At 35.7% G+C, this 12,500-nt stretch overlaps 1 protein-coding gene across 1 annotated transcript; it reads right to left on the bottom strand.

Moving 5' to 3' along the window:
* Positions 1–445: 445 nt before the first annotated feature.
* On the bottom strand, positions 446–9,740 carry DCTN2-p50 (dynactin subunit 2). Its single transcript, XM_027382552.2, has 9 exons — positions 9,649–9,740; positions 6,835–6,978; positions 5,773–5,843; positions 5,081–5,192; positions 4,700–4,854; positions 3,579–3,816; positions 2,705–2,893; positions 2,240–2,342; positions 446–1,444 (listed from the first exon to the last, which is right to left on the bottom strand). The coding sequence occupies exons 1-9, from the start codon at positions 9,682–9,684 to the stop codon at positions 1,266–1,268; spliced, it is 1,227 nt and encodes a 408-aa protein (XP_027238353.2). The 5' UTR covers positions 9,685–9,740; the 3' UTR covers positions 446–1,265.
* Positions 9,741–12,500: the final 2,760 nt, after the last annotated feature.

Raw genomic sequence — 12,500 nt, 5'->3', positions numbered from 1 at the left:
ATATGTGATTTCATTGGAATTTTAATCCTAAGCCCTGGCGAGTGTATTCCAGTGTATTTATGATAAGTGGATGTATGACTGTAAACAATTTCATTTGATTTTGTGGAAGTTAATGGGATAATTGAAAAAGTATTTTGTGTTGAGCCAAGAACCTTGATAATATAATTGCAAGGCCAATAATTTCATTTTTAACAAAAATCTTGTGACATATATTTAAAAGTAACAATGACTATTAAGCCAGCTAAGATATGTTCTTTTATTTGCTCTGAACTGCAATAAAAATCACAGTACAGTATAGATATGCCAATTTTTGTCCTTATAAAATCAGTGTATTCAATATTGGCACTTTTCTGTCACTGGTGTTAAAATATATGTACATACAAGAATGAATACTTTCAATAATGCATAAGCTAATATCATATCTGTGATAAATCAAACAAAAAAATGTCAACAAAAAATATATATTTTTTTAAGTTAACAATTTTGTGTTATGAGCAAAATTAAGAAAGTTTGGTTTCTTGCTTAAATATTTGTAGCCAAATTTTTTATGGAACATCAACCATCCACCCTTTGATTTTCTATTACAAGATAATTAAAAAAAACAACAAATTAACATTTACACCTGGCAGAGTCTGAGGCATTAATCAGCATGGAAAACTTACAATAAATTAGGAATTACATTTTTTTTGCATCTTTTATTGAGGCTTCTTAAAGCTAGTGGTGACTTACAATTCTCGTACGGTATGATTCATAAGGCCATTCCATCACTGCTCGTGTCACAGCTTACAAGTAAGGGAACTGGCTATGTCCTAGGAATGAATGATACGAGCTAGCTTCTCTCTAAGGAATTCCTGTCTCAGAATACAAATGCAAGCTGGAGATTATGTCGTGATTAACATACAGAATTTCAACACTAATTCATCGCAAAAGCAGACAAGAATATTTCAAGAAGTACACAGCCAATTTTGGTCTACAAAATGTGGGAGGCAACAGCTACAATTGAAATATTTAAGGGGTTCTGTGATGCAAAATATCAAATGACAGAATTAGTTAACACCTTAGTGAAGTTACCGATACTCTTTTAAGGCGAGAATTCCCATTCCATAGACGTAAATGCTATATGCTAAGAGATAAATTAAAAAAGAGTGACTTAAAATAGAGTACCATGTGCAAAATATCTTATAAAACAAAGACAGAGAAAGAGAGAGAGTAAAAAAGAAAAGGAAAGCCAAAAAAATTCTACATATTAGCTGCACACTGGCATTTTACTTTCCCAAGTTCTGCACTCGGGTGTCAAGGCTCTCGATATTTTTGTGAATAATCTCCAGGTTCTGAGAGAACTTGTCCTGCACACTTGACAGGAGATCAGCATTTGATTGCAGTGTGGAGGTCAGTCGTGTCTGAGCTACGTCCAACTGCTTAAGTGATCCACTAAATTGCATAGCTGTAAAAGAAAATCAAACCGTGGTTATGAGACTGCTCGTGTGCCTTCCTTCCCTATGACACTACTAATATATAGAATATTTATGGTTACTGGAAATTGCTTGTTATTGATAGTGTCATAAATCTAAAATAAGTAATTTCTTTATCCAAATTAATGCCTAATCAATAAACAAAATATGTATACTGCATGAAAATAGTGACAAGCAATGAACATGCACATATTTCTTGTATTGACTAGACCCTCTTCAATTTTTATGCCTACTAAGTCAACAACAACAACAACAACAACAACAACAACAACAAAAATACTATCACTTAAAAGTATTCCTGACTGCATTGCAAATGTTTAGAGTTTTGAAATAACAACCACCTCATAAAAATAAAAAATGTGTCTACTGTCTTGATAATATGGTAGGTTGTTAGATATACAAATATCTTTTCTGTATTATTCCCCAAGTCTTAAGGAAAAAAAAAAGGAATAATCTAAGCTGGTGGTACAAATATGAAAAGCAAGTGTATAGTATAATAAAATTATACATTTTGGGTGTTTCTGAAAATCAATTTCTGTCTGGCATTAGGTGCCTTGAATCAGGACAATTTTTGAAACTGCATGGCACAACTGCAAACCTTTAACCATTAAAAATGATCCACACCATTACTCTCTTGGTGATAATCATCTTTAAAAGGACTGCAATAAATTAAGCTTAATGATGTCAACACAATTTTCCATGAGAAACAAAACTGTTTGTCTCTTACTGGTATTGGATACATAGTTGCAAGCCATTGCTGAACTCACCTTGTTCATGAAGGCCTTCTAGGGACACCAACCGGTCAACGACTTCTGGGAGAGCTGAGCAAAGAGCTTCGGTCTTCTTCACCAGCTCATACAATTCTGACACCTGTAATAATTTAGTTGGTTTGCAAAAAAAGAATCTTCAAGCATGTAAAAAGCCCTAGACTAGTGTAATATGAATTATATTTATTTACAAATTTCAACAAAAGGAATGGACAAAATATGAATCTGAATATATAACAGCTGACATATTTGTCAACAGACTGATTTACAATAAAGAAAAAGAATGACAAAACCTAACTCTTATCATAAATGGCCAAGACTTCAACCTAAATACAAACAAGTTAGGAGTATGGTGAAGAAGAAAAATAATTTCAATCACACTCAACTAATTTTCAAACTTCGAACACCAACTCTCTAAGCCATACCAGGAACTCACTACCAACAAAAACGCAATTAATAACTTACTTTGCTCTGCTTATCAGCATCCTCTATAGCTGCCTTCTTCTCCGATATGGAATTCATTCTGGTGTGGACTGCGTGGAGTCGACCCTCGATATGGTCTAAATGTGCAGGCTCAAGGAGAGCCAGACGAGCACTGAGAACCTGCACAGCCCCCATTACCGACTTGTGATTGGTCCATGCTGACAGGCTTGACTGTTTGAGGATTGATGAGAGGGAGGTTTGGTGAGTAATTTTATAGTAACAGGTGTAAGTGAAGTTTGAAATTGGATGGAAATGTGACTGTTTCATTCTTCTGGGTAAAATAGTCCATGTCAACACAATGATAGTAGGTTATTTGTAATGGTGAATAATCATAGTTGCCAGGATGAGGTTTAATGTGCCCTACTGTCTCCGACAAGCTTTAGCAAACATTTCACCCACTGTTATTAGGCTATAACTCTCGACTTATACTTATATGATGATGCTTATGCACAAAATTCAATTTTTATTAATTTTTTGTTTCTTTTTTACTGTTTGTACAGTGAGGGAAAAAAAATACTGCACACTACTCCAGTTTGTGTTTGTATATCTCATCTATTGCATGGCATAAGAAAAAAAAAAAAAATATATATTTTCTTGCTTGAACCATAATTTGTGAATCAATTGAAACAATATCTAAAACCCAATTCTGACATGTTGAGATATTTAAATATTAATTCTAATAAGTGTTTAGATAATTTTTTTGTTCTAAAAGAAGTCCCTCATATTAGAAATCTACCAATAAACAACCAGAAGAGGATTTAATTAAAATCTAATAATAAAACAAAGGGACATGATCGAAAATACAATCATGGAAACTAACTGCAATGCACACAAATACAAATTTCCCAATACTTACAAGTTTGTCTGGGTTGTTTCCTAGAAGCCCCTCAACATGATCAATCTTCTTCTCTAAGTTCGCAACTCTAGCAAGTTGGTTGAGTCTTGCATGCTCCGGGGCGTAGTACAGCTCGTATGTAATGGCTGAGCCGCTCTCACTAGGGGCTGACTTCTCCTCAGTCTGCTTGGCTTTGGGGTCACCCTTTTCTGCCACAAGGCCTGTCTTCTTAAAGCTTTCAAGGAGATTTACAAGCTTCCTGAGGGGAGAAAATGGACAGGTAATGATAAAGACATGGTAAAATGTAAGAAAAAGCTGATAATACAACAAAGCAATCTTAACAATCAATTAGTTAACCTCTACGATCCGGATGACGTTACAGTACCGTCAAGGAAAAATCTGCCATTATTGGACAAAGTGGCGGCGGGCTGGGTGACGGGAACTTCTTGTCATGAGCCAAGGCCAGAGTGATAGAAAAGACTTGCCATGAGTGCATAACCCTCTTGGAGTGTGATTTGATTCATTTGGCACTTAGAAGGGGGCTACAGCATAATTCCGATTGATAAACGAATGTGGAACATAAGGTATGTAAGAAGTGACTGGAAGAGCACTGGCTCCAGAGATGATGCCATTTCCATGCATTGCACTGTATGCTGTGCACTGCATTCCTGGCAGCTGTGACTGGTGGCACAGGTTATTACGAAAAAATTGAAAATCACCAAAAATTATGATAAATGACAAATGACCAATGTTCCAATTTTTCTTGTACTGACTTATTTATTATATAGAGAGATGATATAGAGTCTGTGCATGGAAAATTAGCTATTGCAATCTGGATAAAGCAAATCAAAAGACAAATATGGACATTGGAAAATGTTGAAAAAGCTAAAAAAAATAACAAAATAACTTTGCAAAGGGAGGCACAGAGTCTTGTCACCGCTCATGGGTGTTTGTGTGTGACCATTTTATGTGCCGCACATCCAGGATGTTGGTTACCTATATAACCCAATGTTCCGTATTTTGGCGCCATGATTTCTGTGACGCAACCAGATCCAATAGGTTAATCTCTCTCACTATCTATATACCCTCAGAAAATTAAATACCCCAAAATATAAATAAACATAAAACTCCAATGAACTGACTTCTGAAGAGCAACTTGGGGCTGTGAGATGGAAGCCACGATTTCTGCCCCAAGAGTATCCTCCAGCTTGAGGTCAACCAGCGTATGATGAAGGGCTTCCACCTGCTTGCCAAGCTCAACAGAGGATACTGTGCCATCTCCGCAAGGAACTGATCCCTGGAGGAATGATTTTAAACAATTAAAATGGAATGACAACAATAATGATGATATCAATATGTGACAATGGTGATAATAAAAGGACAAAGTATAACACTCTTTACATGGCTAAAATTCTTATCAGACTGAACAAAATAATCGACAAAAATCTGAAACATATTCAAAACTCTACCATAATACAACAACAAAAACATGAACAAAACTATGAGACTACAATTTTACTTACCTTAATAGCCTGCACTTCCTCCATCAGGTGATTCATCTCGCACTTCAGCCTCTGGTACTTTTGCATCACCGTCTCTTCCTCTCCTTGGCCTGCGATTTCCCACTCAATTCGTCTGGCATAAGATAAAAAGTATGGTGATATGTAGGAGTGTGTTTTTCCTTAATATGACAAATAATTATCAGCTCCCTTTAAATATGACAGTAAAATCACCACTCTACTTTAACCCACAAAGTGTCTGGCCAACTATGAAGCACTGGGGAAAATAAGCCACATAAAAGTTGATTGACCAAAATACCCCCCCCCCCCCCCACACACACACACACACACACTAGAAAGTTTGCTGTGCGCGGTGGACTTGGTATCTCAGCTGCAGTTCTGGTCGCACCATTTGGACAAATTCTTTTCTCTCAGCTCTGCTATTTAGTAATTGGAGGCTTAAACACACAACCGTGAACTGGGAGTTCCTTGAGTTGAAGCCAATGACTGGCTGATTGGTCCACCGAAATCAGCAACTCTTACTTAGCCGCGCATTTTTGTATCAATCTGTGTGTGTAGCTGCACAGTTTCTGCTTCTAAACAACAAGTCCGCTGCGCACTATGCAGTTTCCAATCTTTCACACACACACACACGCATATATTCATATATCAAATTCCTCTCAGTAATATGAACTTTACCTAAAAAGACCACATACCTTGTGTCATAACCATGTCGGCGGGAATGGGAAATCCGGTCAGAGAAGTCAACATGCGTAGAATCAACATTCTGGAATGTATGAGAGGAGTTAGCATAAAGAATTTATGAGAATTTAAGGTGTATGCAATATCTACTGACACTCTCCTCAAGAACATATAAGAAAATAAATTAAGAATCAAAAGAACCAAAGGAAGAAAAAGATAAAAAGATGACAAAAACTGAAATAGATGGGGAGGAAGAGAATTAAAGAATAGAAACTAATGGGGAAGAGAGAAAGAAAGAAAGAAAGAAAGAAAGAAAGACCAAGAAAGAAAGAAGAGAAAAAAAAGTGATAAAACAGCAGAAAAGACACATATTATGTAGACAGGAATGGCCCCTTAACTGATATACTATAAATGAATATGTAATATATAAAGAATCTCCTCCTTTATGACTTTACATTTCATTTCAGTAGTAATACTAATACTAAGAGCATGCATATTCCAGTATGTGAGGTGTTATTTAAACGAGAGGTATGTGCAGTCTAGTGCGGTGGTGCTTTTTGCGGTTGAAACACTGTCCGGTTGGGCACTCAGATACAAGTCAGGTCCTATACAAACACAGGGCCAGTTGAACCCTGCCTTCAATGAACTATTAACCTTTCACTATTAATAAGTACTGAAACTTCTTTGTAAAAAGTATTCAATGAACTCTTCACATAGGCTACAGCAATCTTTTAGTAATGATTCCTCAGTCAGTATTTCACTTGGATATTCACTCTCAATAATAGTGGTATTTTGTTTCATGAATCTATAAGCACTTCTTTAGTATGCTTAATTATGCAATGGTGCATGATGCTTTTATATAACCATACATAATATCAGGAAGGGACGATACTTTAACAATACTTCTTAGACAAGGTTATTTAATATAAATAAAAAACAAAGTCAGTGTAATATCCACTCCATTTGCACAAACCCAATAAGCATCACAACACAGGACCCATCAACACTAAAGATAACTTCTTAATCTTCAAAAGAGGACAATCAGGATAAAGCCAAATTGCCATCAGCACACTTACCTTCCCCTTGAAGCGCGCGTGAGCATCACTGGGGCTGATGTTCAAGACCTCAACGGCATTGCTGCTGTCGCCTCCCTCTCCTGTATAGTCCTGTTCACACTCTGGCAGGTCACTTGTCTCGTATACATCTGGCTGGTCATACACCTGTGGTTGATATTCATCTTTTGGATTAATATGTCGCGTCTTAGTAGATATTTTCAGCTTTTCTAATTTGTTACATAATCTAGCTGTCCTTCTTATTACATGACTAACTGTACACTTTGTATATAAAATGTTGATGCTGCAATATTCTAGAATGGGTATATATATTACATCAATTGGTATTATTGTCACTTTCAATTCCTGCATTTGAAGAACAAGTGTCTGCTTAAAGGGTGGTCACACTAGCACTTTATCACCAACATATCCCTGACAACATGCTTGGATGCACACGGAATCCCTCGTGCATAAGCTAGTTTCCAGTGCATAGTCAGCATCGTTTAGACATGAACCCAGAAAGTAAAACCAGAGCAGCTGTGCTCTAAATGAAAATATGAAATTGATTGGTTATGCACTCAACCAAGACAATCAGTTAAAATTGTCTCATGTCTGCAAATTACTCCTTGTGCCAACAACTACAATTTTTGGTCCTCTACAAGAAAACTATCTTCAATTTGCCCTTGCTCAGTGTTTCCATACTGTAAAGATTTGCCTGCATTTTTAATTATATCTATTGCAATTCATTTTGGTAAATTTGTATTTTAAGCTAAAACCATTTTTAATTTTATTATCTTTGATAAAAGTTGGTACTTTTGCCTGAAGGACCATACAACCTCTAGAAGTGCTAGCCACGTTTTTACACTGAGCTGAAACCCTTGGTAATGAAAGTACTCAAGTCACTGTGCTTTCATACAATGCTATAACAAATCCGGGTTAAAATATTTCATTCCCAGGCTTTTAACTACAAAAAAATCAGCTCTTATTTCATTCTAAAAAGTAATATTCCAATACCCCTGCTGCCAAAATGTTACATGGCTTTCCTTTCTCTACTGATATTATAAAATTCTCATCTCTCTACTCGTTTCTATTTCTGTTTAAGTATTCCTGGAAAAATTATCATTATCATAATTTTTTTATTTATTTATCCTTTTTTTTTTGTATGTCTAATGGCCACCTACAATAACTTAATTGATCAACTTGTTCTTCATACCTATTGGCTCTCCGACAAAGGCAAACAGTATCGACAGCGTATATTCTAGCAAGATAGAGCCTGGACTTGCTATATATTTGAAAATAAACCTTAAAGGTCCACAAGCTCAATCTTGCCAGAATATATGCTGGCCAAAGTGCTGAAGTCCTGTATGTAATGATGACGGCAAGATTAACATTTCAGTTCATCTAAAATTCATCATAGTAAGTTTCAGCAAGAGTTGGAGAGAATACAGGTCATATAATTATAAAGAGGCAATGCCACTTTGAAAGGCAAATGGATGCCTGGTCAACTTTTACTTTTTTTCTAATTAAATCTTACCAAACTGATTCAAGAATAGTCTATATTAATTACATAGTAGACTCCTAATGATTTACTAAATAGTGCAATTTCCCCCCCATATTTTACCCCATAATTTCCCTACTACTGGGGCCCAGATCATGGGGTGTATGAGTATGCTGTGTAGTCCAGTGGTAACGTCCTGGGTTTGCAATCTTGCTGACCTGCATTCGATCCTGCGCAATGGTAACCCCGGCCATTCCTTGCACACAGGGGGAGATTTAGAAGGCAAAATAAAAACAGATAGTATGTCACAGCAAAGAATATCCATTGTAATAAATGGAACTGAAACTCAAAAATCTTTGAGAAACTGGTACCGTTATCATTGTGATCCATGATGCACAAGAAAGCGAAACTTTTACCACAAGAAATAGTTCAGGTAAATCATAATTGTTTAGAAGACATTCTGCCGCTAACTTTGCACTGACGAGGGAGCAAGCAAAGGCCAATAAACCCGTCAATGATAATCTGCCAAGACCGACAGACCTCCCCAGTGATTTAGTAGAGATCACGCACCAGTCCAAATTCCATCTTGCCTGAATATGCAGTTCAGTTTTGTTCTTAGTGCATTAGTGCGCAGGCCTCGGCAGTTGCTCAACATTACCGTTAACATAGGCCCTCAAACATACATCACTGCGAGTTTCAAGTGTCGTTGGACAGAGCACAACCATTGTAATTATGAGAAAAAAAATCCATTTAGAAAGCCAGTGTGGGCGTCTTCTAAAATACCCACCAAAGGTCTAACTCAAGATCTCGACAAACAATATAAACACAAACCTACAATGGTGAGAGACATGTTAGAGGACCACCCTATAAACCTACAAACACCTACAAAGCGAAACATAAAAACCACTGACAATCAAACCAACAGGCAATACAAAAGGATAAAACCACAAAGACATGACCTCAACCCTGAAATCCCAAACCACAAGTAAACAAAACCAGAAAAACAACAATTTTCTCCGCGACATGAACACCTGAAAGAAAATGGCTCCTTAATCATTACCTGAAGACACCACGAGAGCAGCACGGGCGTTGGGTAAAGCTTGAGACACACATGACAACGACACTATCTTAAAAAGTCATTGAAAGATCAAATATTCATCAATATGTGTAATCGGGAATACGCGAATGTCATCTACAGCTGGACCGAATCGAGTGGAACCATCGGCAAAAAACGATCTAATTCTCAAAATACTACTTATATCTCTACCATGTCGCTCCTATTCTACTCTAGCAACACTCATGGTTTAGTGAATAACGAAAAGTAACCTCAGAAGACTCACGATTCCAGGTAATCCAGCATATTTAGGGTCAGCCATCGTGCCTCTTCGTGTGTTTATTCGGCTCTGACTCACACCCTCGCGCTGTTGCCAGATCGAGAGGTTAATCGTGAGTCTTCTGTTCTAATATAGTGTTGTTATGTGTTGCAATACCCTAGTTTTAATGTTTTTATTTAAATTGGCTATTTATTACGGTGATTTATTTGGAAAAAGGTTATGCTACTACTGGAAAATAAATGGGTTTTACGCTAGCAAAGGGTTGCCTATCGCTTTTGGTAACACTGTCCGTACGAGAATGGGCGTGCTGCATTAAAATAATTACAAGAAAATGAAACAATATTACATATTTAACATATTCTAGGTATGTAACACTCAACTAATTTTTCAAACATACTTTTTGCAATTGATTTCCGTGCTTGATTCCGCTGAAAAGACTCTAGAAAAAGAAACAAAGAATTAAATAACACCGGGTTTGGCAGATGCAAAATATTCAACAAAACCTATTTTACAATCGAAATAACAACGATCAGCTTTATTCAATGAACGTAAAACACACGAATTCATTTCCTAAACACCCTTACTGCAAAACTATGCATATTAAAACCTAATACGACATTAAGCACAGTAGTATAGGACTTCACAATATATATAATTTATAGGTGAGTCATTTGGCATTCAGCTCGTAATAAAAGCACCTGTTAATACGTAATGAAGTTAGTACGATCACGAACTGTCAGGAAGGATGCTGGCTTTTACATGGCGCTAAAAAGAATGATATTCCATGGAATTCTTGTCAAATTGTGTAGATTGATATTTGATTACGGTTATTATATCATATATTCCTATAAGTTTTCGCATTATTATCCTTGCTATTTCTGTGTAATAAGGGTGTAAGTATTAGTAACAAAATCGATAGTCTCGATTATGAAAAATAAAACTATTCTCATAAATATGATAATGATAGAAATAGTGTTAATAATAGCGACAATAAGGATGATGCTAATGATGGTACGTCAATGATTGAAATAAAAATGATAATATTTCTGATTATAATAATGATACCGGCAGTTATTATATTATTATTATTATTATTGTTATTATCATTATTATTATTATTATTATTATTATTATTATTATTATTATTATTATTATCATTATTATTATTATTATTTTTATTATTATTATTATTATTATTATAATCACCGTTATTCTTCTTCTTCTTATTATTATTATCATTATTTCTATCATAATTAGCATTATCATTATGATTGTTATCATCATCATCGCTATTACTATTATTTTTATTTTTGTTATTATTATTATTATTATTATTATTATTATTTTTATTACTATTATCAATATCATTATAATAATAATAATAATAATAATAATAATAATAACAATAATAATAATAATGATAATTATTATTATTGTTATTATTATTATTATAATCATTATTATTGTTATCATTATTATTATAATTAATATTATTATTACTATCATTATTGATATCACTACCATTGTCATTATCGCCATGATCACCATCACTATATTACGATGTACTCAATTATATTTTGAAATTGGAGCAAATCGGTTTACGTGGAATAAGTAGTAAATTTAAGCTGAATTTGTATAACCTAATATAACTGTTATATTCAATCTCTGGCACTACTTGACCAGCATGATTTTGCGATCAAAACAATATTTTTAGTATGAATTTTTAATGAAATGGTAGAAATAAGTCGGCATTTTAGAAAAAAATCAATATTCTTTCATTATTTTTATCGTCTGTTTTATTTTTGTATATATTTCATTATATTATAATTCTTTCCATTACCAAATTGTCAGTCTCTGGATATGATATTTCTAGATAATGGAAAACAGATTTAAAAGATGATAGATTTGACAGATAACAGATAGATCATCTATCTGATAATCAGTTTTGATAGGAGATATTGAGCAGATTTAAGAGATAACCTTACATGCATGAAGCTGCAACTGACCCAGCGCGCCAGATGAACTAAAGCTGACCCAACTACGGCCTGTTGAACTATGGCTGACCCAATGCTGTTCGTTGGATTATGCAGAGGGATCCTCCGCCGAGGGACCGGCCGTTTGGCGAGTGTTCGCGGCCGGTGAACAAAGTATTCCAGTCAAGAGATGAACTTACTGGGAAAATCGACAAAATGTTACAAAAAAAATTCGTGAGGATTGTACCCGTTCGAACCGTGTGGAATTCATGGTGAACAGATTGCAACGGGAACAACGAAGGAAAGGGCAAGAAAGCACACGAATATGCCCTGACGAAGCAATAGTGAAAAGGCCTTCGGCATATTCGTGTGTTTTCTTGCCCTTCCCTTCGTTGTTCCTGTTGCAATCTGTTGCAATTCATGGTGAACAGATTGCAACAGGAATAACGAAGGGAAGGGCAAGAAAAACACACGAATATGCCCTGACGAAGCAATAGTGAAAAGGCCTTCGGCATATTCGTGTGTTTTCTTGCCCTTCCCTTCGTTGTTCCTGTTGCAATCTGTTGCAATTCATGGTGAACAGATTGCAACAGGAACAACGAAGGGAAGGGCAAGGAAACACACGAATATGCCCTGACGAAGCAATAGTGAAAAGGCCTTCGACATATTCGTGTGTTTTCTTGCCTTTCCCTTCGTTGTTCCTGTTACAATATGTTGCAATTCATGGTGAACAGATTGCAACAGGAACAACGAAGGGAAGGGCAAGAAAAACACACGAATATTCCCTGACGAAGCAATAGTGAAAAGGCCTTCGGCATATTCGTGTGTTTTCTTGCCCTTCCCTTCGTTGTTCCTGTTGCAATTCATGGTGAACAGATTGCAACA

The sequence above is a fragment of the Penaeus vannamei genome, chromosome 17 (assembly GCF_042767895.1).
Source record: "Penaeus vannamei isolate JL-2024 chromosome 17, ASM4276789v1, whole genome shotgun sequence".
Lineage (NCBI taxonomy): Eukaryota > Metazoa > Arthropoda > Malacostraca > Decapoda > Penaeidae > Penaeus > Penaeus vannamei.
The sequence above is the reverse complement of the archived record's forward strand: the minus strand, read 5'-3'. Positions and strand labels throughout refer to the sequence as shown.